Here is a 27,949-nt window from a genome sequence, read left to right as displayed (position 1 = left end):
AAAGATGCATTCAGTACCAGAGCTTTCTATTATCCCACAGTAGGCAGAAAGTACCAGAGGGAAAAGATGCATTCAGTACCAGAGCTTTCTATTATCCCGCAGTAGGCAGAAAGTACCAGAGGGCAGCGACACACACATTAACAGAGCTTCCTGTTCTCACACACAAGAGAACAGAGCACTCGGGACAGAGATACACCCAGTACTGAAGCTTCCTATTCTTGTGCAACAGAGGCAGAGAGTATCAGAGGGCAGAGACACACACAGTGCCTGAGCTTCTCATATTCACACAGCAAAGACAGAGAGTACCAGAGGGCAGCGGCACACACATTAGCAGAGCTTCCTATTCTCACACAGCAGAGACAGAGTACCAGAGGGAAAAGATGCATACAGTACCAGAGCTTCCTATTCTCACACAGCAGAGACAGAGTACCAAGGGAAAAGATGCATACAGTACCAGAGCTTCCTATTCTCACACAGCAGAGACAGAGTACCAAGGGAAAAGATGCATACAGAACCAGAGCTTCTTTTTCTCACACAGCAGAGACAGAGTACCAGAGGGAAAAGATGCATACAGTACCAGAGCTTCCTATTCTCACACAGCAGAGACAGAGTACCAGAGGGAAAAGATGCATACAGAACCAGAACTTCTTTTTCTCACACAGCAGAGACAGAGTACCAGAGGGAAAAGATGCATACAGTACCAGAGCTTCCTATTCTCACACAGCAGAGACAGAGTACCAAGGGAAAAGATGCATACAGTACCAGAGCTTTCTATTATCCCACGGCAGGCAGAGAGTACCAGAGGGAAAAGATGCATATTTGTGATATTTGTGATATTTGTGAGGTTATTTGTAGAGCGCGACGTTCGCTCCGGAGGGAGCATCTTGGCGCTAAAGAACCTGAGTGGCCAATCCTGCGGTTGAAGAAGGGATTAGATGGCCGCTTTAGAGTGGTCATCGGAGAGGTTGAAAATCCAGGTCTTTAAGAGCTTTCTGAAGGGTTTTTCCAGCGTTTGTTGTCTGAGAGTTTTGGGCAGGTTGTTCCATGCATACAGCACCAGAGCTTTCTATTATCCCACAGTAGGCAGAAAGTACCAGAGGGAAAAGATGCATACAGTACCAGAGCTTTCTATTATCCCACAGCAGGCAGAGAGTACCAGAGGGAAAAGATGCATTCAGTACCAGAGCTTTCTATGATCCCACCGTAGGCAGAAAGTACCAGAGGGAAAAGATGCATTCAGTACCAGAGCTTTCTATTATCCCGCAGTAGGCAGAAAGTACCAGAGGGCAGCGACACACACATTAACAGAGCTTCCTGTTCTCACACACAAGAGAACAGAGGACTCGGGACAGAGATACACCCAGTACTGAAGCTTCCTATTCTTGTGCAACAGAGGCAGAGAGTATCAGAGGGCAGAGACACACACAGTGCCTGAGCTTCTCATATTCACACAGCAAAGACAGAGAGTACCAGAGGGCAGCGGCACACACATTAGCAGAGCTTCCTATTCTCACACAGCAGAGACAGAGTACCAGAGGGAAAAGATGCATACAGTACCAGAGCTTCCTATTCTCACACAGCAGAGACAGAGTACCAAGGGAAAAGATGCATACAGTACCAGAGCTTCCTATTCTCACACAGCAGAGACAGAGTACCAAAGGGAAAATATGCATACAGTACCAGAGCTTCCTATTCTCACACAGCAGAGACAGAGTACCAAAGGGAAAATATGCATACAGTACCAGAGCTTCCTATTCTCACACAGCAGAGACAGAGTACCAGAGGGAAAGATGCATACAGTACCAGAGCTTCCTATTCTCACACAGCAGAGACAGAGTACCAAGGGAAAAGATGCATACAGTACCAGAGCTTCCTATTATCACACAGCAGAGACAGAGTACCAAAGTGAAAATATGAATACAGTACCAGAGCTTCCTATTCTCACACAGCAGAGACAGAGTACCAAAGTGAAAATATGAATACAGTACCAGAGCTTCCTATTCTCACACAGCAGAGACAGAGTACCAGAGGGAAAAGATGCATACAGAACCAGAACTTCTTTTTCTCACACAGCAGAGACAGAGTACCAGAGGGAAAAGATGCATACAGTACCAGAGCTTCCTATTCTCACACAGCAGAGACAGAGTACCAAGGGGAAAGATGCATACAGAATCAGAACTTCTTTTTCTCACACAGCAGAGACAGAGTACCAGAGGGAAAAGATACATACAGTACCAGAGCTTCCTATTCTCACACAGCAGAGACAGAGTACCAAGGGAAAAGATGCATACAGTACCAGAGCTTTCTATTATCCCACAGCAGGCAGAGAGTACCAGAGGGAAAAGATGCATACAGCACCAGAGCTTTCTATTATCCCACAGTAGGCAGAAAGTACCAGAGGGAAAAGATGCATACAGTACCAGAGCTTTCTATTATCCCACAGCAGGCAGAGAGTACCAGAGGGAAAAGATGCATTCAGTACCAGAGCTTTCTATTATCCCACAGTAGGCAGAAAGTACCAGAGGGAAAAGATGCATTCAGTACCAGAGCTTTCTATTATCCCGCAGTAGGCAGAAAGTACCAGAGGGCAGCGACACACACATTAACAGAGCTTCCTGTTCTCACACACAAGAGAACAGAGCACTCGGGACAGAGATACACCCAGTACTGAAGCTTCCTATTCTTGTGCAACAGAGGCAGAGAGTATCAGAGGGCAGAGACACACACAGTGCCTGAGCTTCTCATATTCACACAGCAAAGACAGAGAGTACCAGAGGGCAGCGGCACACACATTAGCAGAGCTTCCTATTCTCACACAGCAGAGACAGAGTACCAGAGGGAAAAGATGCATACAGTACCAGAGCTTCCTATTCTCACACAGCAGAGACAGAGTACCAAGGGAAAAGATGCATACAGTACCAGAGCTTCCTATTCTCACACAGCAGAGACAGAGTACCAAGGGAAAAGATGCATACAGAACCAGAGCTTCTTTTTCTCACACAGCAGAGACAGAGTACCAGAGGGAAAAGATGCATACAGTACCAGAGCTTCCTATTCTCACACAGCAGAGACAGAGTACCAAGGGAAAATATGCATACAGTACCAGAGCTTCCTATTCTCACACAGCAGAGACAGAGTACCAGAGGGAAAAGATGCATACAGTACCAGAGCTTCCTATTCTCACACAGCAGAGACAGAGTACCAAGGGAAAAGATGCATACAGTACCAGAGCTTTCTATTATCCCACAGCAGGCAGGGAGTACCAGAGGGAAAAGATGCATACAGCACCAGAGCTTTCTATTATCCCACAGCAGGCAGAGAGTACCAGAGGGAAAAGATGCATTCAGTACCAGAGCTTTCTATTATCCCACAGTAGGCAGAAAGTACCAGAGGGAAAAGATGCATTCAGTACCAGAGCTTTCTATTATCCCGCAGTAGGCAGAAAGTACCAGAGGGCAGCGACACACACATTAACAGAGCTTCCTGTTCTCACACACAAGAGAACAGAGGGCTCGGGACAGAGATACACCCAGTACTGAAGCTTCCTATTCTTGTGCAACAGAGGCAGAGAGTATCAGAGGGCAGAGACACACACAGTGCCTGAGCTTCTCATATTCACACAGCAAAGACAGAGAGTACCAGAGGGCAGCGGCACACATATTAGCAGAGCTTCCTATTCTCACACAGCAGAGACAGAGTACCAGAGGGAAAAGATGCATACAGTACCAGAGCTTCCTATTCTCACACAGCAGAGACAGAGTACCAAGGGAAAAGATGCATACAGTACCAGAGCTTCCTATTCTCACACAGCAGAGACAGAGTACCAAAGGGAAAATATGCATACAGTACCAGAGCTTCCTATTCTCACACAGCAGAGACAGAGTACCAAAGGGAAAATATGCATACAGTACCAGAGCTTCCTATTCTCACACAGCAGAGACAGAGTACCAGAGGGAAAGATGCATACAGTACCAGAGCTTCCTATTCTCACACAGCAGAGACAGAGTACCAAGGGAAAAGATGCATACAGTACCAGAGCTTCCTATTATCACACAGCAGAGACAGAGTACCAAAGTGAAAATATGAATACAGTACCAGAGCTTCCTATTCTCACACAGCAGAGACAGAGTACCAAAGTGAAAATATGAATACAGTACCAGAGCTTCCTATTCTCACACAGCAGAGACAGAGTACCAGAGGGAAAAGATGCATACAGTACCAGAGCTTCCTATTCTCACACAGCAGAGACAGAGTACCAAAGGAAAAATATGCATACAGTACCAGAGCTTCCTATTCTCACACTGCAAAGACAGAGTACCAGAGGGAAAAGATGCATAAAGTACCAGAGCTTCCTATTCTCACACAGCAGAGACAGAGTACCAGAGGGAAAAGATGCATACAGTACCAGAGCTTCCTATTCTCACACAGCAGAGACAGAGTACCAAAGGGAAAATATGCATACAGTACCAGAGCTTCCTATTCTCACACAGCAGAGACAGAGTACCAGAGGGAAAGATGCATACAGTACCAGAGCTTCCTATTATCACACAGCAGAGACAGAGTACCAAAGTGAAAATATGAATACAGTACCAGAGCTTCCTATTCTCACACAGCAGAGACAGAGTACCAAAGTGAAAATATGAATACAGTACCAGAGCTTCCTATTCTCACACAGCAGAGACAGAGTACCAGAGGGAAAAGATGCATACAGAACCAGAACTTCTTTTTCTCACACAGCAGAGACAGAGTACCAGAGGGAAAAGATACATACAGTACCAGAGCTTCCTATTCTCACACAGCAGAGACAGAGTACCAAGGGAAAAGATGCATACAGTACCAGAGCTTTCTATTATCCCACAGCAGGCAGAGAGTACCAGAGGGAAAAGATGCATTCAGTACCAGAGCTTTCTATTATCCCACAGTAGGCAGAAAGTACCAGAGGGAAAAGATGCATTCAGTACCAGAGCTTTCTATTATCCCGCAGTAGGCAGAAAGTACCAGAGGGCAGCGACACACACATTAACAGAGCTTCCTGTTCTCACACACAAGAGAACAGAGCACTCGGGACAGAGATACACCCAGTACTGAAGCTTCCTATTCTTGTGCAACAGAGGCAGAGAGTATCAGAGGGCAGAGACACACACAGTGCCTGAGCTTCTCATATTCACACAGCAAAGACAGAGAGTACCAGAGGGCAGCGGCACACACATTAGCAGAGCTTCCTATTCTCACACAGCAGAGACAGAGAGTACCAGAGGGCAGAGATACACACAGTACTAGAGCGTCTCATAATCACACAGCAGAGACAGAGAGTACCATAGGGCCTTCAACACACATATTAACAGAGCTACTTATACTCACGCAGCATACACATAGTACCAGAGCTTCCTATTCTCACACAGCAGAGACAGAGAGTACCAGAGGGGCAGATTTGTATACAGCACCAGAACCTTTCATACTCACAGAGAGTGAAATCAAGCCTCCCGTTCTCACAAAATAAACTCACATACACAGACCCAGAGCACCTCTATCATGGAAACACACCCAGGGAATCAGTGTCCTGGTCTCACAACCCTATGCTCTCACAAGAACACCAGTGGTACATTCTTATAGGAGAGGGACACCAAGTCATGGCATCCTATTCTGGCAGAGCAGATTAACGTGAACTCAAGTGACCTTGTGTGTCTCAGTCTCACCAACATCTGCTCTCACAGGAACACCCGTGTCACATTCTTACAGGGGAGAGACACCAAATCAGGGCATTTCTTTCTCGCAAACAGACAGAGAGAACCAGAGAACCTCATTCATAGAGATAGAGAGGCAAACCGAACTAGAGAACTGAAATCTTACAAAGCACAGATAATCAGGAACTTGGATGTGTCTCATTCTTTCAGAGCAGAGAAACAGGAGGAATGAGTGAGTCTAATTTCACAGAGCAAATAGACATAGGGGGGCAGGTATTCTCATTCCCTCACTACAGAGAAACATACAGAACCACAAATTGCAATTCTCTCAGAGGGACATGCGGAACCAGAGAATGTCCTTCCCACACAGCAGAGGGATGCAAGAAACCAGAAAACATCATTCTATCAGAGCAGAAAGACACATGGAACAACGGAATTTTATTCCGTTTGAGCAGAGAGACATAGACAACAAGAGAATCTCATTCCGTCGGAGCAGAGACATGTTGGCAATCAGAAAATGTAATTCTCACTAAATTGAGACAATCAATGAATTTGATCGTGTCTCATTTCTACAGCACAGAGATACACAGGGAAGCCATAAAGTCTCATTCTCACTAAGCAGCCAGACATAGTGACCCAGAGAATCTGCTTCATTCAGAGCAGAGAGACACAGGGACCCAGATAATCTCATTCCCTCAGAGCAGAAAGACATAGGGAACAAGAGAATTTCATTTCCACAGAGCACAGATACAAAATATCATTCTCACAAAGCAGAGACTATCAGATAACTTGTTTGTGTCTTATTCTTGCAGAGACACACAGAGAACCAGAGAATCTCATTCCTATAGACCAGAACCAGACGAAAGGATTCATAAAGTTTGTTCTGTGAGTAGTTGTAAGTTACGTCTGACTTGCTCCTGCTTTTGCAGGAACAAGTTATACCTACTGATGGAATAAACCTTTGTGACTGCTCATAGAGTACTGTAGCATCTCATTGACATACAGCATGGACATTTTAGATTTTCAGAAAACTTGAATAAGATGCATAGTGAGTTAGAGTATTGGATATACAAAAACTGACCACATTTCTGGGGACTAATGTTTCTCTCACTTTGTTTTCAGTGCCTGAGCACCCAAGATGTTTCCAGTTTTGCACTTTCAGAGCCCCAAGCGCTTGGTCAACTCTTCATCGTTCTGCAGTACCAGTCCCTGGCCAATCGCATTAAGGTGATGGTGCGAAAGGCGGAGAACCTTGGCAGACGAACTCGCATGCCTGGAGCCCCAGGTACCCCTCTCTTTCTTAAAGGCATGCTTTCCTTACTGAAATGTAAATTATAGTCCTGTTATGATTGAAACATGGGAGCTGCCACTACGATTCTAATCTTGTCTTTTTCAAAGCAGAGGGTTAAAAGAACTACCCTTCCCATGAGCTTTATGAAGACAAACAACCAATGAAAATGCAATGAATTCCAACAATTACAGCCCAGCCATTTCTCCAAAACGCCCAGTTGGAGATAGCAATCTTTTTTTCATGGTGTAAGCAAAGACGTTAACATGCCTCTTATAGAAAAGAAAGTTGCCATGTCATGCAGGTAAGGGAAAAGGTATAACAGAGCTACTCCTCACTTGCCTGGAACCATATTCTGCTTAGATCAGACTAAAACTGGTCAAAGTTGGAGCTAGAAAAACAAATCAACAGAAAAAAACAGGGGAAACTTATTTTCACCTAGGCTTGAAAAGATAAAAGCAGGTTAATACTTGTTGCAATGTCTTTAATGAAATTATGACTTTACTGTCTATTAGGAAACAGCCAGCAGGCATGAACACTAGAATTCTTGGAGTTTTCCCAACCAGGTTAGCAGTAGATTGAAAAGCGTTTTGTGTTTGAGGTCTTTTGCAGGAATGGTTGAAATAGAATATGTTTAGGATATGTTCTTTTGGGGGGGGGGGAACCGAAGATGCATGCTTTTAGGAAAGTTATTATTTATTTATAGGTTTTATATAGCGTTAGCTAGACCCGAAGGTATCAGAGCACCTCACATAACCATGAAAAAACAATAAAGTTGCTTAACATATAATGCAAGACACTTAGGGCCAGATGTAGGAGGCCATTTACCGACCGGTAACGGCCGATTTCGGCCGTTACCGACCGGTAAATGGGTATTTGTGATGTAGGGGCATCATTTTACAGATTCGGTAAATTTACCGAATCGGTAAATTTACAGAATCTGTAAACTACCGAATCGGTAATTTTACCGATTTGGTAAATCCAAGATGTAGGTAGCACTGTTTACAGTGCTACAGGCCTTCAGAATTCGGTATTTTACCACACAATCCTATTGTGTGGTAAAATACCGAATTCAGGTGTGCATGCACATCTGTGCATGCACACCTATGCCATGTGACAGACAGACATGCCCTTAGGGCATGTCTGTGTGCCGCATGGCGCACATACCTGTATTTGGGGTGCTAGAGGGTGTCAAAGTGACACCCCCTGCACCCTTGCTGGAATCGGTATTTACCGAATCGGTAAATACCGATTTGGTAATGCCCATTGATTCCTATGGGCTTCAATGCCCATAGGAATCAATGGGCATTACCGAATCGGTATTTACAGAATCGGTAAATACCGAATCTTAACGATTCGGTATTTACCGATTCTGAAATACCTACATCCCCCCACTCTATTTTACCACTTCTTAAATACCGAATCGGTAAAATTCGGTATTTAAGAAGTGGTAAAATAGAATTACCTACATCTAGCCCCAAGATTCGAGCATAAGCATAAATAAAGACAAAGAGAATCGTTAGGCAGTGCAGGTGGTTACAGTATGCGGCCAATTAGCACAGTATGAGTTAATGGAGAAAACGACATAATAGACAGCTGAAGAAATCAATCAAACAACTGACTATCACAGAGGGTCAAATGAGAGAGAGAGAGAGAGAGAGAGAGAATATATATATATTTATTGGAACACATATCAGTTAGCTTGCGTGTTAAAGTATCAATATGCCTTAAATGGGCACAATAAGGGCTTTATGCTTGCCAGAGAATTCTCATTCCATAATCTAGCTAGAACTTGTGGTGAAAGTGGCTAATGAACAAGAGACAAGGGCTTTCTGATATATTTTCAGAAGTTAAGAGGAAGAGGGGGAGGTTATGTGAATGCAGGTGCTGGACTCAGACACCGTTAAACAATGAACCACACACAGCTTCGCATAATCAGAAAAATATTGGTGTTGAATCACCTTGAGAATGGGATTGGGGATTGAGAGAATCTTATTCCCCCATAGTAAACAGAAAACCAGACGGTGCTCTTCTATGACTTTACCATACAATTTTCCACGCTCTAATAAAAATTGAAGACCTGTAAAGATTATATTGATGGGAGTTTCACTGGGTTTCTAGGGACCGAAAAAATGTATGGATTGAATGATATCTACACAAAACAGATTCACGGGTCCCAGCTACACACCGGCGATACACAGGTGCCCAAGTAGTTTTGAAAGAACTGGTGGTCCTGGAACCCAAAGACCTTTGATGAATGAGCAAGAATGTGACCAAAGTTGTTGGAGAGACAAAACTGTTGCACAATTCTCCATACCATTAATTCTATGGATCCAGACAGAATGACATGGGGGTGGTGGTTCTTTACTGAGGTTTTGCACTTGAGGGAAGGTGGTGTAAATGGTGTAAAGCATTGTTATGTTATGTTATATGAATTTGCTAAGCGCACAACTCATCCCCGTGGGGATCTCTAGGCAATTGAGCAGCCATCACAGGTTGCAATTCATTATGATTTTAGAGATTAAACAACCATGTTGTTAAACATTTCTTAAATGGAAGTAAGTCTGAACAAGAATGTAGCAGCAGGGTTAGCTGGTTCCAGTATTTAGGGGCCAAGAAAGAGAAGGAGCGGCCCCCATATCTGGCCATATGAATACTCCTAGGATGTAGCTGCAATAATTATCTGGATCTAAGATGGGGAGACGGAATGTATGGCTGCAGCTTGTGTGTCAGTTAACATGGGCCCCTCGGCCAGGGATTTAAAAACCAGGCAAAGACGTTTAAAAAGAGCACGCTTTTGTATGGGAAGACAATGAAAGAATCATAAAATGGGTCCAGATGGAAAGAGAGGAGATAGGCTGCAGATCAGGCAGACTGCTGTGTTCTGAACAACTTAAAGTTTGGAAGAAAAGCCTTTGTTCATGAAGACCATTAGGGCATTTTCGTAGTCCAGGCGACTCACTATCAGAATATCAACCAGGTATGCACTTCCTTTTGAGAGACTAAAATAACATCTCTTTGATAACATATAAACTCACTATTAGTGCCTGGTCTGTATGGGAATCCATTGAAAGGGTTTCCTGAGCATGTACATCAGACCAAAGCATGTACCACCAGAGATTGAATTGACTTGCTCTTTCATGGAAAGGTTATCATCAATAAGAACACCTACATTTTTTATGATTTTTTTACGGGTTGGAGTAAGTCCTAATTCTGACAGCCACCAATCGCAGGACCAGGAGCTTTCCCAAAAAGCAAAAACATGGTTTTACTGTAGTTCAGCTGAAGGAAATTAGTCATCACCCAGGAGACAGTCTTAATCATGCAGCCCCTACATTTGAGTTTAGTAGATTCCGGATTAGGCCTCCATGATGATGACAAGTTGTGTGTCATCAGCATATCAGATGACATCAAAGCCACATGACCTAATAACCGTCACCAGAGCGGCCACATATACTTTAAAAAGGGTGGAACTTAAGATGGATCCTTGCGGAACCCCTCTCTCTATGGCTATACTTCTGGAGATGTAGCGATCCAACTGTACTGCATGTGTCCGTGCCGACACGAAGTTTTCCAACCATCCCTGTGTTTTGCGTCTGACACCAATCTCCTCCAATCTGTGGATATGGTTTACATGAGAAATTGTATCAAAAGCTGCTGATAGATCCCGGAGAACCAGCATAGCTGAGTACCCGTGGTCTAAGGCAAGCCGAATTGTATCAGTAACCTCCACCAGAGCTGTCTCCGTGCTCCAAGATGCACGGAAGCCAGGACTAGGAAGGGTCTAATAGTGAAAAGGTTTCTAAAAAAGAAAACAGGTGTTGATTAACTAAGATCTCTGTGAACTTTCCAATAAAGGGGAGCAATGATATAGGCCTGTAATTGACCAAATCTGCAGGGTCAGCTGTAGGTTTTGTGAAAATCAGTTTGACCTGTGCAGGTTTCCATTTAGTTATGTTAGGGTGTTTTATATAGCGTGACAGCTGCCCCAGCATCCAAATTTAGATAGAGGTTGCACAAATCTGTGATGGACAAGGAGTACTGGGACCAAAGTAGCCATATTGTGAGGGGGAGCACGATCCTCTGGGGATCCAGATTTGATCTTGTTGAGCAGAAGCAGCACTTTCTCAGAAGTAACAGGATCAAACGTTTCAAGAGTCGTAGGAAGGGAAGTAGCTGAGGATTTAAATGGAAATTGCCTTTCCAGTTCTACATTTTGTGGAAAGAACTGTTCAATTGTTTCGACTTTATGTTCAAAATTAGCTGCAAGATCATCACAGAATACCTGAGATGCTGGAATAGTAGAGGAAAATGTAACAGTATTTGTAAATTCTTTAGAGCTCTTTCGACCAATTACCTGCATTATTTATTCTTTCGACTGTGAGTCTATCTGCCCAGTGTATGACTTTTATGATATATTCCTAAAGCAGATTTGTAGATGAGTTTGCCCTCTGAGGATTTAGAAATCCTCCACTTTCGCTCAAGCTTTCTGCAAGCTGTTTTTCCATTTTAAGGGATTCAGAGTACCAGGGCAAGGCAAGATTCCTTGTTTTAGCTTTTGCTAAATTTAAGGGGGGAAATGGTGTCTTAGGGCTGCGTAAAGCATTACATCAATTCTCCATTGCATCAAAGACATAAAGCATTGCATCAATTTAATAACTATAGTAAAAGCCTACAGGTGCAGTGCAAAATTGATTGTGCAGTGCATGCAAGCACCAAAATAATCCTTAGGATGTAAACCCCGTCAGATCCTGTGCAGAGGTGGGGGATAGGTTATAGGGCGGCATGCCCCCAGTCAGGGGTAATTTGCCACTGGGATCCTGCTGCCATCCTACTGTGGCTCTACAACAAGGGCCAAGTGCAACCCTCTATGCACTTGACTCCTCAGGTTAGCGAGTGAGGGTGAGCAGCCAATACCACCTACAGAAGATAGTGTGGCGGAGGGGCAAGAGCTCAGAACTCAACATCTGGACACTAAATACATTATGTGATGAGAGAAAAATACAAGGTTGTAATAGGTTGTATTAAACAGTGAAGAGCAACAACCTCCTTCTTCCTAGCACCCCTCTCCTACCAGCTACGGTTGAGTGTCTTTCTCTACAGCTCCCAAATGCCACATAGAGTATACAAGAATTATGCATGGATGCAGATCTCACAAAACAGTCTCACTTATTAGTAGAGGACCTCGGTTCAATGTTTTTTTCAACCCTTCGTTAAAAAGTCATAAGCGCGTGGCAGTCGTGCCTGGACTCATTAGTCACTATCCCCATATGCAGTCTAAGCCCTGCATTTACCTGCTCTCTTTATTAAGTTGCAGTTCAGGCTGTGCAGTAGGCACGGGATGCACATTTCAACCTTATTTTGCTGCTCCTTTGCTGGGGGCAGCATCTGCAGCCTTGTCCACATAGACGTTGATTCACAGAAATGCTCATGGTAGCTAGAGTGATTTTAAGGATCCTTTGACCTTTATGACATCACAGAAAGGGACATCATATGACCTTTGTTGATTGACCACAATGCCCAGGGGTAGCGGGAGTGATCTTCATGACATCACAGAAAGTGATCTCATATGACATTTGATTCCGAATGTTTCCAGGAAGTGATGTCACATAACGTACAATAATACACATCACTGAAGTTTTATCAGACCAACATAATTTTGTATAATAACACAACACACACAAATGCCTATTTTGCATACATGAGCAACCAGGGGAACATTATTACTTTTTCTCTGTATTACAAGAAATATATGTGGATGGTTGGAAGAGGATATAGTTCATCATAATACAGAACAGCACTGGGAACCTAAATTATGTCTCCTGCAAACTGTCTGAATGTAATACTTCCCCTAACATATAGCGCAACAAGAAATGTATTGAAAAATCACAGAGGAAAACAGAGTTTTAATAAAGAACAATATTATGACCTCACTTTGTCAATAATATAGATCATATGTTCAATCAGTCAATCAATCAGGGGGTTAATAAAGTGCGCTAGGGGGAGAAGTGGGGGGTGCATCTCTGGTTCAGTCGAAAAGCTAGGTCTTGAGGTTCTTCCTGAAGGAGCGGAGGAGCGTCTGATGTTGGCGGGGAGTTCAGTCTAGGCTTTGGCTGCGACGTAGGAGAACGCTCTGCCACTTGATCTGTTTCTGCAGATGTGGGGGGTCTCTGTGAGAGCAAGGTAGGCGGAGCGGAGGTTCCTCTTGGGTACGTGGAAGGAAACTCTCTCGTTGAGGTATTTGGGTCCGATGTTGTGGAGGGATTTGTAGGTGTGGGTGAGAAGTTTGAAGGTTATTCTCTTCTCTCCGGGGAGCCAGTGGAGGTTTCTTAGGTATTGTGTCATGTGTTCATGCCGTGTGGTTCCAAGGATGAGTCTGGCTGCGGCGTTCTGAATGGTTTGGAGTTTGTGAAGGAGAGTTCTGTTGATTCCGATGTAGAGGGTGTTGCCGTAGTCCAGTCTGCTGGTTATGAGAGCGTGGGTGACTGTTTTTCTGCATTCGGCGGGATCCATTTGAAGGTCTTGCAGAGGATCTGGTGGCAGATGAAGCTGGTGGAGGCCATGGAGTTGATCTGGCGGGTCACGGTGAGGGAGGAGTCGAGGATGATGCAGAGGTTCCGTGCGTGGTCTGTCGGGGTGGCGGGCTCCTGAGGGCAGAAGGCCACCAGGTGTTGTCCCAGGCAAAGGCGGATGGTCCGAGGATGAGGACCTCAGTCTTCTCCCAGTTGAGCTTCAGGCAACTCCTTTTCATCCAGGCGGTGACGTCCTTCATTCCTTCCTGGAAGCAGAGACTGGTGTCTTCGGGTTTCTTGGTGAGCGAGAGGATTAGCTGGGTATCATCAGCGCATGATACTATGGTGAGCCCATGCTGTCTGACGATGGCAGCAAGGGGGACCATGTAGATGTTGAAAAGCGTGGGGCTGTGTGATGATCCTTGGCGTACACTGCAGTTGATCTCTGTGTGTTCGGAGAGGAATTGGGTGAGTCTGATCCTCTGGGTTCTGTCGGAGAGAAAGGATCGGATCCAGGAGAGGGCGGTTCCACTTATCCCAGCGTCGTGGAGTCTGGCAGTGAGGGTGTGATGTGAGACGGTGTCAAAGGCTGCGGAGAGGTCTAGTAGGATGAGTGCCGCGGTTTGTCCCTGGCCGAGTAGCATGCGGATGTCATCGGTGGCAGCGAGAAGGGCGGTCTCAGTGCTGTGGTTGCTGTGGAAGCCAGACTGGGAGGTGTCTAGGTTGGAGTTTTCTCCGATGAAGGCGGTCAGCTGGGTGTTTACGAGTCTCTCTGTGATTTTGGTGGTGAAGGGGAGGAGTGAGATGGGCCGGTAGTTTTTCAGGTCTGTCGGGTCGGCTGTGGGCTTCTTGAGAAGGGGTTTGACCTCTGCCTGCTTCCAGGCGTCAGGGAAGATGCCGGATTCCAAGGAGGCGTCAATGGTACGTCCTAGTTCGGGTGCGATGGTGGGGGCGACCCTGTGGTAGATGTGCAGTGGGCATGGGTCCGTGGGGGCTCCTGAGTGGGTGTTCTTCATGGTCACAGTGATGTGTTCGACTGTGGCAGGATTCCAGGTTGTGATGGTAGGTGCTGTGTCGGTGGTGGTGGCAAGGGTGGTGGTGTACGGAGTCTGTACGCTGTAGTTGTCGTAGAGGGCCTTGATTTTCAAGTGGATATGTTGAATTGGAACTATTTAATTGGCGTTAATTAATCTTTATTGTTAATATATTTTGATTTATGATCATTTTGCAAGCAAGTATCACAAAAATGACGGTACTGTTCAAAACATTATCCTCCTGGACAGTCTCTCTTCCTGCAGGGGCAGGTACACTGATGGTCCCTCTCAGCAGGCAGACAGGTACACTGATGGTCCCTCTCAGCAGCAGGCAGGTATCTAGATGATTCAGCAGATCATCCTCTCTTTGAGCAGAAAGTTCAGAATTCAGTTCATGCCACCGCCTCACTAGGAGACTGGCTGTCAAGCATACGCCAGCCCTGGCTACACACAGCTCTTTGAGGTCTCTCGGAGCACACCATTTCATGGCCAAGATGAATTTAGGACTAGAACCAAGTGGGGTGGTTTGGAGCCCACCTTTGTACACATTTTTCAGGCAGGGGATATGGATCCACTCTCTAAGCACCCACTGTCTAAGGGTTCAGGGCTGGTTTGTGTAAGTTCTCTTTTATATGACATTTCCAGGCTGCTTTCCAGACACACAATATGTTCAAAGTGATGTATCTCATAACAAAAAGGAATGAAGCTGGCTCCAAGCAGGAGTAACCCAAACATGGACACAATGAAGTGTGAGTTATTTGTACCTGACTGTCTTGAGCCTTCTTGAAGCAACAACCAGAGAAAAAAAAACAAAAGGGCAGGCTTTATCTAGAAACTTCCTCACCTTGAACAACAGAAACCGGAATGCAACTCTTCACCTCAGAGTACTCAGGAAGAACTGATCAGCAGTCCTTGGGTAACAAAGCCCTCATTGAATTTCTAAAGAGTGCCCTGTCTCCATTTTCCTCATTACAGTGTCTGGGTCTGTATCCTCAAGCCGTGGGAATGCAGCAATACACTTCCACCATCGAGGGGAAGCTATACTCATCCTCCATCTTGTGCTGTGTCAAACCAAAGCCATCCAAAATGAATCCCACTGGCCCCAGTACTCAGATGTACTACAACACACAGTCCTTTTGTCACACATATATTATGCATCCACTGCGCACACACACACACACACACACACACACTCTCGGCTGGCACAGGGGGTGACAGAGCAAGGTTCTGGGTTTCACATAACCTTGAAACTTTACACGAGAGGGGTCAGTAGACCGAGCTGTCCCTGGCATGGAGGAGGCCTTATATTTTAATTCAATGTGATTAACTAAGGTGGACCAGAACTAAAACTCTCAACACTTAGTTATTCCAACTCTAAGCAGCCATCAAGCCCTGAGCCTCATGGAGAGTCCTTGGTTGCCTGCAAAGCCCGCTCAGTTCCTGCAGCACAGCTTTAGAAGTAGCTTATTGCTTTTCCCTCAGGTTGCTCCTTCTCATGTATGAGTTCTTCATCCTGTCTAGTCTTTTCTTTATATTGTGAAACCCAAATTCCTAAATTTTTGGTGGGATATTCAGTAAAAGAATACAAATAAATAAAAATAAAGCCTTGTATGACATACACTTGTATGTATTGTAGAAATGTACTATTCCAAAATAAAGGCGCGAGGTATGTCTAAATTGGACAGGTAGGGCATTATTCACAAAGATATTTTCAACTGTAAACAAACGTTAATGACCAATATTGCCTCCATTTACACCTGCCAGGTATCCACAAAGGGATACTTAGCAGGCCGCTGCCTAATTGCACATCACAACTTCAAACAATTATGCAGTAGTGAATCTAAAACAGATGAAGCCATAGTTTAGCTACAAACTTTGTGAACACTCACAAATCTGTGAGTTTATAGCCGTTCACAAACTCCTCTCTGATCCTCAGATGTAAGAACCTAAGATGGAAAAGGTCCGAGATTTGTTCAACACAGGGAGGAAATCTCTTTCTAAAGTGGCAAGGAAAACAGAGCCACACCAAGTTCTATGGGGTATAGGAGAAGGGGGCTCTCTAGGTTTAAATGTTTAATCCATGGAGAAAACAAGCATTTACAATGAAATGGTTTCGCCTTTTGAAAAGTTTGAGCTATTGGCATTGTAAATGACAAAATTTGTATTTATGTGTTGGTTTTGAAAACAGATAAATAAATGGCATTGTCATTTACAATGCCAATAGTTTAATCTCTGGCAAATGCCACACAAAAACACACAGACCCACACACACAGACCCACACACAGACCCACACACACCAACAGAGCCCCCCCCACACACACACACAGAGCCACACACACAGAGCCACACACACAGAGCCACACACACAGACCCACACACACACACACCCACACAAACACAGACCCACACACACAACCCACACACACACAGACCCTCACACACACAGACCCACTGTTTACAGACACCAAAAAAGGCCAGGTGTCCCCCTGGGCGGGAATACGTAGAGGTTCTTCCCACTCTCTTGTTCCCCCTGGAGCATCCGTTAGTTTACAACCACCATGCTGTGACATGCTCCCGCCACTCATGTCTCCACAGTTCCAATTAGCTGATTTGTGCAGCGCCAGCCAGGCAGTTCTTGATGTTATTGACTTTTTGTTCTAGTTTATCATGAATACATTGGCTACTCCTTTACAAGACAAAGTGATTAAGGTCCTATCCTTTCCTTATTTCCTTTTAATTGATACCCCACTATACCCTCCATAGGAGCAGTGTGAACTGCTACCAAACTTTAATTCATGTCAATACATTGAGTTGTGTTCGTTCACCCAATGCATGAAAATGATTAGTACTGTATCCTGTCCCATATGTAGAGGATTCTTGATTAAAAATGCCAAAAAAAAATTTAAAAAAATCAGTGTGGTGCTTTGCCAATGCTTGTTGGTGGTGTTTTTGTATTGTGCAAGGTCGATGACAATGGCAACGGTCTCCAGGCTGATTATATGATTCGGTTCTTTGGCGCGTCTATTTCAGAGAGCTGTTGAACCAGCCAGTGTAATCCGTGCTGCTGAGGGCACCCTAGGGAGACTGAAAGGCTGGTGTTATTGACAATGTGTGGCGCCTTCTGGAGCGGTGGGGTGTGGCAGTGCTGACATGTGCTACTGTGAGACAGAAGCAGCCAGCCAGCTAATACGTTCGTGTTATCATGGTCATGATCCATGCTTGTTAGTGATTAAAGAACAAGTATGAATTTAATATACTTCAAAACTCTTATCCTGACTTGGATTTGCCCAAGAGCTTCACAAAGGCAATCTCTTTTCGACAGAAAAGCCAGTGATTGACTCTGCCCCAGCCCTTCCGACCTTATGGCGACAGTGGCCTGCTGAAAAGTTGCCAAATATACCCATGTGTCTGTCATAAAAAGTGACTGACCCGGTTCCATTTCTGCCAGCCTCTCAAGGGTGTCAGGCTTTTTAAAAAGTCTACAATTTACCATTTTCGGTCGGTCCGCCATTGAGCCGACAGGAGTGCGGCGCTTGAACGGGCAACACATTTAAAATACATATTTCAGACTCTCGATTTCCTGCTAGAAAGCTGCATTTATTGCCCCAGCTGTACTTGTGTGGTCTTAAGTCCTTATGTATCGCAACTGGTTCTTTTGTAAAGCGCTCTGACACATTCGGGTAATGTTCGCGCTATAGAAAATCGCATTAAATAAAAAAAAATTTTTTTTAAAAAAGAGCGGCATCAGCCCGCCAGGTAACTAAAGTCTGACGTCTAGCTCTAGTCATCCCATCTCAGAGCCCTGCTTTCATTTTCCATGAAAATCTTGTGATGCTTCGAGCCAGCGTGTGTTAAGTAGGTGCATGCCAACACGGGGGCATATCAGATTCTTCGCAGCCTGGCACCAACACCTGGGTGGGGCGCATGAGCACATTGAAAATCCACTGAACTAGGCAAGCCTGGGAACTGAAGGCAGGGCCTATGGGGGCAGGGACAGGGGTGTAGCTTTGCCACGTGACACCGAGGATCGGAGATGCAATCGTGGACCCAAGTTCAACGCGCCTAATGCATTATGGGAGTGGTAGTTTTAATTCATGACTCTTACGCATATTTTATTTAAGTAGTACAATAAACATAAAAGTTCTGTCTATTAAATTGACACAGTACAAAAGCTTTCCAAAGCTTTCCTTCGCACACCCAGAAGCTCCACCTGTTGTTTGGCACCGCCGTGCACCCGCAGAGGCTGAACAGTAACAGAAGCATGTGTTTCGGTTCCCACTCGTACAGTGGCGAATCTCGCCCTCAGCCAACCCAGGCCTACAGGAAGCTGCGTGCGCCTCGGCTGGGCACCGCGTGTGGTTGGTCTCTTAACATATGTTCACACTTTTCCAGGAAAGAGTTCACACACCGAGTCCCACAAGCTGGATTTTAAGGTCAACCACAGGGATCCGTTTTCACCGTGTACAAAATTAACAATAATCTTTTATAATTGGAATTTTGTTCCACCCGCTCTGCACTTTCAAAGAAAAGAACGTAAGTTAATGCACAGATATCGAGCTTTTAAGGCACCTCACTGCCTCCTCATTCAGGCCCCTATCGACTGCACTGTTCCTTGCACGCCCTCTCTGTTTTGCATTGCCAGATTTGCTGGTTGAGTTACATCCACTAATTGCTAATTACAGCCTTTCAGGCTTAATGACCAATTTGGACAGGGCCTCAGACTGGCTTGAGGTAAACACAAAGAGACAAAAGTGTCTAGGCTGACTTCACAGCAGCCCGCAGACTGTGGTTTGCAAAAACAACCTTTGTTCCGCCTAATAAGAAAGCAACGGATCATGGCGGCCGGCGGCCTGCGGGGGTGTACCGTCCAGGAAGGTCTGCGTCTGCGGCCTGTCGTCACTTCGCTGGAACGAGCGTCATGCTTCTGAGATGGCGCGGAGATTTCTTCTATATCAAGCACCTGATAATCAAGGAGTGGTGTTTAAACGAAACATCTTAAATTCGTATTAGGAAGATTTAATCATAAAATATCTTGCATGTAAGTGTTTTTAGCTCCGAGACTTTCGCATAAGGTTTGGGCAATTCACAGTCCAGAGTAATGTGCCATAAAAAAATTCATAAAACGCTCTCCCGGGCGTTAACGGAAACATGGCTACAGTGTTCAGTTTCAAATAGCATAATACGAGGAAAGTAAAAAAAAAATCAAAAAAAAAATCAACGGAGAGCAGGCAGTTGGGGCATTCACATGTTAATTTAAGAAGCTCTCGCTAATCTTCTGATAAGCTGTTCAGAGTGACAGCTGGCAAAAGATTATGATCATCTGTGCACCCAAACAATGCCACAAGTGTTCAAAAATCCGTGTTTCCATAGTCCATGCCTCGCAAGTGCAAGAAATGTAAACATTTTTTAAAACATATGTTTGATTTTATAAACAGCGTTTTGTATACAGTCGAAAAACATTAACGCCAACCATAACCTAAACGCCACCCAGAGCCTTTGAATAAGAGATTCCACACCAGAATCAAAGCCCGCGGAGAAGCAAATGTTAAACAAGCATTTACAAGGGGCCGGAGACACGGACAGCGGGAGGGGGACTGGAATGGGAACACGGACAGCGGGAGGGGGGAGGGAACGGGCACACGGACAGCGGGAGGGGGGCGGGAACGTGCAAACAGAAACATTCACAACACGGAGCATGTAGAGAGGACAGCAACGAAACACACAAAAACGTAAAACAAACAAGGAGACAACATGAGACGGGATAGACGAAACGAGGTACACGTACAAACACGGGGCATGTGTTAGAAACAAAGAGAAACATTCACAACAAGGGGCATGTAGAGGCCACAGCAAAAACACACACAAAGACGTAAACAAACAGGGAGACGACATGAGACAGTAATTATAAACAAAATGCTGCTTACCTGATCGGAAATAACAACTTCTTCCTGGCAACTTAAATCTCGCCGACCACTCCAGCAAAAGGCACTTCCAAAAAGACGAAAACAACAAGGTAAAAAAAAAAAAACCCGCCCACCGCCGCAATGACGTGCTAAAAGGGGCTGGATGAGTAAAAATTGCGGGAACGCCCACGAAGCTGCTCGCAGAATGACGAGCAGATCTCTCTTCCAATGGCTAGCCTCCATTTATGGAGCTAGCCAATGGAAAGAGAGGGTGGGACAACACACACATACTGTAAACATTAGATTTCGCCTGCGCCGAAAAGCTGCGCAGTGCGCAGCTTTCGGCAGGCGAAACCTAAAAAGAATACATTCAGAAATATGTGCATTTGTAGGGCGGGCTGCCTTTCCTCGACGTAGGGTTGTATTGTTTGTACTACTATGCTTTGGCAAAATGGCAAAACGGAACAATGCCACCTGACATTCCCGGAAGGATGCCTTTAAAGCAGTCGTCAGTGCAGCTTTCTAGGCTAATATTGCGAACATATGAGAATTCCAAAAAGTCGCCCTGCTGTTAAAATAGGGAAGAGGAAACCTACACCTATAGATCGTGTATTGAGAACTTGGTCGCACCCAGCACAATAACTTTTTTAACAAATCGGATCTGTGTTATTAAGCGCTTTGGATTATGCTAATCCTCTTGATAATGGCCGGCAGGCGGCAGTGTCATTAGGCCATATTACCGGTCAGAGTGCTACTTGCCTCACAAAGGATTGCCCTAACTAGTGAGTGGATCTCAACAACCGAGCACACGGCGCCAGGGCCAGTGGCTTCAGCACTAGTGCCGCTAGGTGCCTGTATCTATATGACGCTCATGACCACTGGACTAAAGTGCCCGTCATCTCTCCATAGCCCCTCTCTCACATGCATTTAATTTGTTTTAAAGCTCTGGTAAAGGCTGGCTTTACTAATTAACTCAGCCGTTCACTTAACTGTTCTTTGCAGCAGGCATGTTAGCCCTCTGTGCTACTTTATGGCGGGCCAGAACTGCCACTTGATCTCTCTCTGTAGCAGGAACCTTAATCACAAGAGCTGTAACAGTGATATTTTTATTGCTGCCTGAAAGCTGGATGCACAAGAACTTCTGCAGCAGGTGCTTTTAATTCGTAAGTTATTGCTAAAGAAAGCGACCACTCCCACCCCTCCTTAAGGTCATATGACATGTTTACGTCTAGCATGTGTAGGAACAAAGTGAGTCATTGGTTGGGTGTGAGGATAGGAAGGTCACAGTGCCTGTTGGATGGCATTAATGTGATTAGGCGAGTATTTTGGATAGGGAGAGGCCCCAAATCATGCATTGAGGATTGTGTGGTGGTTAATTTTCACTCAACTTATTTTGCGGAAAGAGTTAGTAACATTATTGAACACCCCCTCATTCCCTGAAAGTAATATTTCGGTGGTTCCTTTAAAGTTCTTTTATAGTCCATCACACTAGCTTGTGTCTTTAGGAGGGAAGGGGTTCTGCTCTTAGGCAACCCCAATCCCAGGGTCCATGCCATCCCCACACCTTTCAGCCATCAGCTTGCCTGGCAGAACCTTTATACACCTCTGAGTTTGTTATTGGACCAGGGTTGACAAATGCTTGGGTTTTCTGAGGGATGGGCAACTGATGGCAGGACCTGTAATCCCTCCTCCGATAGGGCTGAAGGAGATAAGGTAGTGATGGTGAATAAAGGGCCATCAACACCAGCACTGATCGAGAACCCAGTTTATAAGGAAGGTTCCATGAAACTTTTGAGCTTGAATATTGCAGGGGAGAGGTCTAAACTGGGTAACTCCTATTGGTGCACCTTTGTTTTGGCTAAACCCATACTGTGTTTCCAAGAAGCTTGGCTGATTAGTACCATTCACTTAGAGGGATATAGCTCCTTTTTAGGTCTCGACTGAGCCAGCCCGCATGTGCTGCTCAGAGAGGCATTTAGTAAGGGCTTTTGAACTATGAACACATGCTCGTGCGTGTGCTTTTTTTTTTATCAACCCGCAATTGGCCTGTGCATGCGTCTTTCTTAAAAAGGCAGCACGCAATTGGTCCAAGGCGGGTGATTTTCCCGCCTTCTTTGTTCCCTGGCCTAGGGTGCTCAGGAGCGAGCATCAATCTCATCTGTTTCCAATTATCGCGTTCGCGTTAATTGGAAACAGATGGTGCAATGGCGGTCAGTGCTGTTCGCACTGGTTGTTTGCCTGCAGCGGCGGGCACAAGCATGCGCCCGCACCACTCCCGGGTTTGTTAATGTATATTGCCCCAATTTAAGATGGTGGCCACACGTCATGCCTAATGACATAATTAACGTCATGATGGGGTATTTTTCCTGTTTGAATACAAACAGAGCGCTGCATAGGTTTTTGTAGGACAGACTGCCACGCCTTTCAGTTTACCATTCCCATAATTTATGGCAGGCTCACCGCCCAGGGCCAGCCTCTGCCCACTCCACCCACTCTTTATAGAACAAAGCCCCTCTTGGGCCTGCGCCTGTCTCTCCCGTTTCCAATTACAGCCACATTTCCTTCCCCCGATGCATGCCAGCCCCAATGCCTGCACGTCCAGCCGGAGCCCTCAGTCCCCCCTAGAGGAGCAGGCATCTGCCATGGCCTCCCCCATATCTCCTGACCAGCAGCGCGCGACCCTCCACCCCTCCCCAGTACCTGCTGCTGTGAATGAGAAGCCGAGCTGCGAGGCCAGTGTTTTGTGAATGGAGGAGTGTGAGGGCAGGTTCCAGGGGTTGCACGTTACTTCGGACCAGTCCGCCAGCACCTTGAAGGCAGGCAGCAGCCCAGGGTCCTAGCTAATGATGCGTGGGGATCCCCCCACTTAAGATGTGGCCCCCCCACATACTCAAACAAATGCAGCATGTCTGTGGTGCCCGGTGCATAGAATCCGCTGGGCAATGTGTTCACAGACTCAAGAACTGGCACATACATGCATACATGTTCTTAGCGTATGTACCGTACATGTCTTAAGCTATGGAGTGTTACAGAGCACCACATGTCGGAAGTAGACAGTTTTGTAGCGCTGAGTCACAGAGTAAAGACCGCCAGGCTCACCCAGTGCGCCCAAGAGCTCTGGACTCACAGACCACTTTTGGTCTGAGGGTTCGCTACACCTACCCTCCCTGAAGGTAATCCGACAGGCGAGTCTTGCACCCACATACACATGCCCTATCAGCCTAGCCTGGCCCCATCTGGGGCTGTGCAGGGGAGTCGCCCCCTCCATCACCCCAGGCAAGCTGTGCACTATGTGTGACTTGCTGGCGAGAGGGCGCAAGTATTTAGATCACACTCGCTCACTCCAAGAGAAACAGCTGCGGTCTCTTTTCACCAAATTCGCTTTCCTGGCTGTTTTTTTTCCTACATATGAAGAGATTGAAATAAGCAGCGATTATTTTGTCGTTCTTGGCTGAGGTGCAAACAACGCGCACCCCAAAAATAGACGTGGCATCGCAGGGCGATGCGCTCAACAAATGCACATCGCTTTAGCTGAGAAAAAAATATATTCTCCAGGCAATCCTGAGAGCAACTCAGCAGACGGGGGGGATGTGTGCTACACACACAGACTTTCCTTTACTCCACACACATCCCACATCTGCAACCCAACAAACCTCTTCCCCATCCCCAAAGAAAGATACCCACCCCACGACCCCCTTCTCCTGCACAATAACACACATGTCACACGTCCCACTTCGTAAACTGATTGCCACTCGCAAAGACATCCGCACGCGCATTCACACAAAAATACACACACAACCTGGCCATCGCATCCAACCCAACAGCTATTCTTCTTGCATACCCCCACAGAAACACGCACGACTAGCTCCTGCACGACTAACTTCTACAAAAACACATAAATCACTCCTACCTCTACACATAATGTCTTTCACACACCTGCACCCAGACAAGCACCCCCCACACCACCAAAAAAGACACCACCACCGCCTCACCCCATCGCACACAGACATTGCCTTGCTAGTCTCTACAGAGAAACCCACCCCCCACACGGCTGCAAACCCCCACACAGCACCCACCACCCCTCTCTATACACGCGCACCCCCCACACACGCTGAACACATGCTCCAGACTGCCATCCTCTGTGCTCCTTCAAGCTCACCCATTCCATAGAAACCCCACCCTCAGAATAGGAGATCACATATTAATAAGGTCCGAAAGGCGAGACCTATTGGCTACGCCAATACTTGTTCTCACTTGCGATTCAATTGACTGACAGCTCGGCTAAGGGGGCCTGACGACTCCATTCACCATGAATTTCCAAGGTTTAGTGAGAAATACATTTTTAGTGTCTCCTTATCAGTGTCTGAGAAATGAATTTAAGGAAGGATGGATCCTTTTGATAATCAATTATTGGAACAGCATCTTTGATTACTCCAGTTTTAAAGTCCTCCTGTCTCTTGAAAAAGTCCTGTATGAATTTACTAAGCACATTAACAATGATATTTTTATCATTTGGGAAGATGACTATTCATATATGTACATTAAATGCTAGGAAGGGTTCTGGCCTGACACATTTTATTCATACTACCTATGGGAGTCATTCAATAATTTTATAATTGAGGAAATTGTTCTATTTGCTAGTAATTTTAGTGCTTCTTCGCATAGGGGGCTGCCAACAAATGTGGATAAAGGTAAGCCCAGTGTTATTGATTTTATTCTAGTTACAGAGAATTCAGTATACTCATGTTAGAACTTGCCTTCAAGATACAGCTCCAGCGGTTTACATTACTCAAGGATTGTGTCATTAACGATTACCATCCGAGAGATCTCTAGTAGGTGTCTGCAACCAGTGAAAAAGCATGGGTGGTGTGACACAGCCTGCACAGACGTCCATAATCCCTTAGAAAGGCTTTAAAGAGTTTCCACAAGATATTGAGCTGGTTTAAGCAAGTAGGGGGTATTAGAAAGCTACACTAGCTAGACGTAAACATGTCATTAAGGAAGAGGCTTGGGAAGCCCTGATAGTAGCCAGCAGACAGTTGGCCAACACAGCCTTTTGGAAGGTCATAAATGCCCCCTGTTTTAGGTAGACTTCAGGGGGCATATTTACAATGAAGTGACGGAGCGCAACGTTAGCCGTCATGGCTTAACGCCTCACTCCGCCACTTCAGAAATGCAAGGCTGCACCACATTTACAACAAAATGGTGCAGCCTTGCGTTTCCCCCTGCCCTTGCACTACACTTAGCCGTGTAGTGCCAGTGCAGGCACCCTTACATCATAGTGCAAGGGTGTCTGTGTGCAGGGGAGGATTGCTTATGTGCAGGAAGACGTCCCTTCCTGCACATAAACAATCCTGAAATGCCCTTTTGTCACTTCTATGTGTGCTGCTTCATGCAGCACACATGAAAGTCACAAAATGGAATTTTTTTAAGGATTGTTTATGTGCAGGAAGGGACATCTTCCTGCACATAAACAATCCAAGGCATTTTGCTTTTTCCATGTGTGCTGCACAAGGCAGCACGCGTGGAAAAAGCAAAAACGAAGAGAAATAAAGCATTTTTCCTTGTTTTGCCAACTTAAGACCAGGTGTTTCATGGTCTAAATATCGGCCTTGCCACCTATTTACGCCACCCTTGTAAATAGGTGGCAGCGTCAAAACAATGGCTGTTGCTGTGGACCACCCACTGCAAAACCCACTGCCCACCCCTTTCACACTAAACATAGCGTGAATGGGGCCTTATTTACAAGGCAGCGTTAAGCCACATTAAGTGGCTTAATGCTGCCTTGCAGGCGCGCAACACCCATTGGGCTCACCGGGCTTCAGCCCCCCCGTCGTGTGTGTCAGCCCGGGCTGACACAGCTTTGCAGCTGGCGACGTCTAATTGCAGCCGCACCCGAGTACTTCACAGGTCTGTAAAAGGCCAGTTAAATGTAAATGAGGCTTTTGTTATGTTTTCACCCCTTCTTACAGCCACTGTGGTTACGGATGGAAGAATTAGCCCCCCCAAAAAATGTTCAGACCCCCCCCGAAATTTGTCTCTAGTTGCCCGCCTGCTGCCTTGTAAATTAAGAGATGCCCCTATCGCCACCACAACATCACGTTGTTGTGGCGATAGGGGTTTGTAAATATGCCCCCAGTCCGTCAGTGAATATGCTTATACAACCTAAGGATTAGGTATAACATTTTTCTTCTATTTACTAACCAGTTTCTAATTAGGAAGGTTTGTGTGCACTGGAGCGATCACTAGGAGAAGGTTTGACATTACCTAGTTTTCTTGTTTTTAGGTCAAGGACCTAAAGGCTGCACTTGCGCAGTCTTTGGTCAGAGATTTAATGTTTTTTAGACGGGGCTTCAACCCGCCTCTCTCCTCCATCTCTCCTCCATTGGCTGGCTTCCTAAACGGAGGCCAGCCATTGGAGGAGAGGGGCATCACTCCAATCAAGCCCCGTCTCTTTCGGATTCGGGTGTGTGTTTTTGGCGTTCTTTCCACCTGTGACGTCATCCGTCACTCAGAACGCCAAAAATACGCCCCCGAATCCGAAATTTTCGGAGCTTTGCGGCCGTCATTTTGGTTCCCCTGTTGAGGAGTCTGCATCTCTGCTTTCCTTCCCTCCCCAGTCAGTCCGGGCTCCGGTGCAGTTCGGGGTCATATTTCCGCGCCCCTGGCTTACGTCGGGCCCCCGCGATCACCCTTCTGCCCTTACGTCTGCGGCTCGAGTGTGCCCTCCCTCCCGAGACATGCACGGCGAGAAGCACTAGCACTGCAGCGCCGCCATTTCACAGGTGATGGACTGCAGCAGCGATTACCCGCAGATGAGCCGGCGCCCGGCAGCAGCCCCCAGCAGCACGGCTATCAGCAGCAACACCAGCATGCCGGCCATGGGGAGGGCGGACAGCGCTGCCACCGAGCAAAGCTGCCCGAGGTCCGGTCGCAGAGTGTCCGCATGGGGCTCGGCCCTTCACAGGTATGCAGGAACACCTCGGCACAGAAGCGGGCACGGCAGGGAAGACCATCGTTTCTACTCCCAGACACCTTTCACCTTTCTTTTCTCATGAGTTCGCCCTCTCCCTGTCCTCAGTCTTTCCTCACCAGCCCTTGCTGTCCTTTACACCTGTCCGTTCCTCTTTGCCCGTCCCCTCTCCCTCATTGGTAGCTGCTCCCCATTTCACCCGTATTCTCACTCCCATATCTCTTCCTGCTGTTCTTTTTATTAGTCCAAAATCTATCTCTTGCTCATTCGTCTCTGCTCTCCGTTTATCCATCTTTCCTCTCCCTCTCTCTCTTATTAGTCCGTGGTCTCTCTTTCACTCATCTGCCCTACTAGTTCATCGTCTTTTTGCACCAGTCGGCCACTCTCCGCTCACACATCCCCGCTCTGCCTCCCGCCGGTCACCTCTCCCTCACTAGCCCCATCTCTCTTAACTAGTCTGTCCCCAACCCCTCGCTGGTTAGTGCTAGTCAGTCTGCTTTCCAGAGAGTGCTCCCTGCTCGCTCCTCCTTTCATCTGCATATCTACTCTCCCCG

The 27,949-nt window shown here is 46.1% G+C and overlaps 1 protein-coding gene across 1 annotated transcript in view; it reads left to right on the top strand.

The window, feature by feature from the left end:
- Positions 1 to 27,949, top strand: part of LOC144826622 (synaptotagmin-7-like) — a 236,625-nt gene that overhangs the window by 148,919 nt on the left and 59,757 nt on the right. Inside the window, exon 3 of the mRNA XM_078685145.1 lies at positions 6,807 to 6,969. Within this exon, the coding sequence (XP_078541271.1) occupies positions 6,807 to 6,969 (163 nt within the window). The remainder of the gene's footprint in view (positions 1 to 6,806; positions 6,970 to 27,949) is intronic.

This window comes from Lissotriton helveticus, chromosome 3_2 (genome assembly GCF_964261635.1).
Source record: "Lissotriton helveticus chromosome 3_2, aLisHel1.1, whole genome shotgun sequence".
In the NCBI taxonomy this organism is placed as follows: domain Eukaryota; kingdom Metazoa; phylum Chordata; class Amphibia; order Caudata; family Salamandridae; genus Lissotriton; species Lissotriton helveticus.
This window is presented reverse-complemented; position numbering and strand designations above follow the sequence as displayed.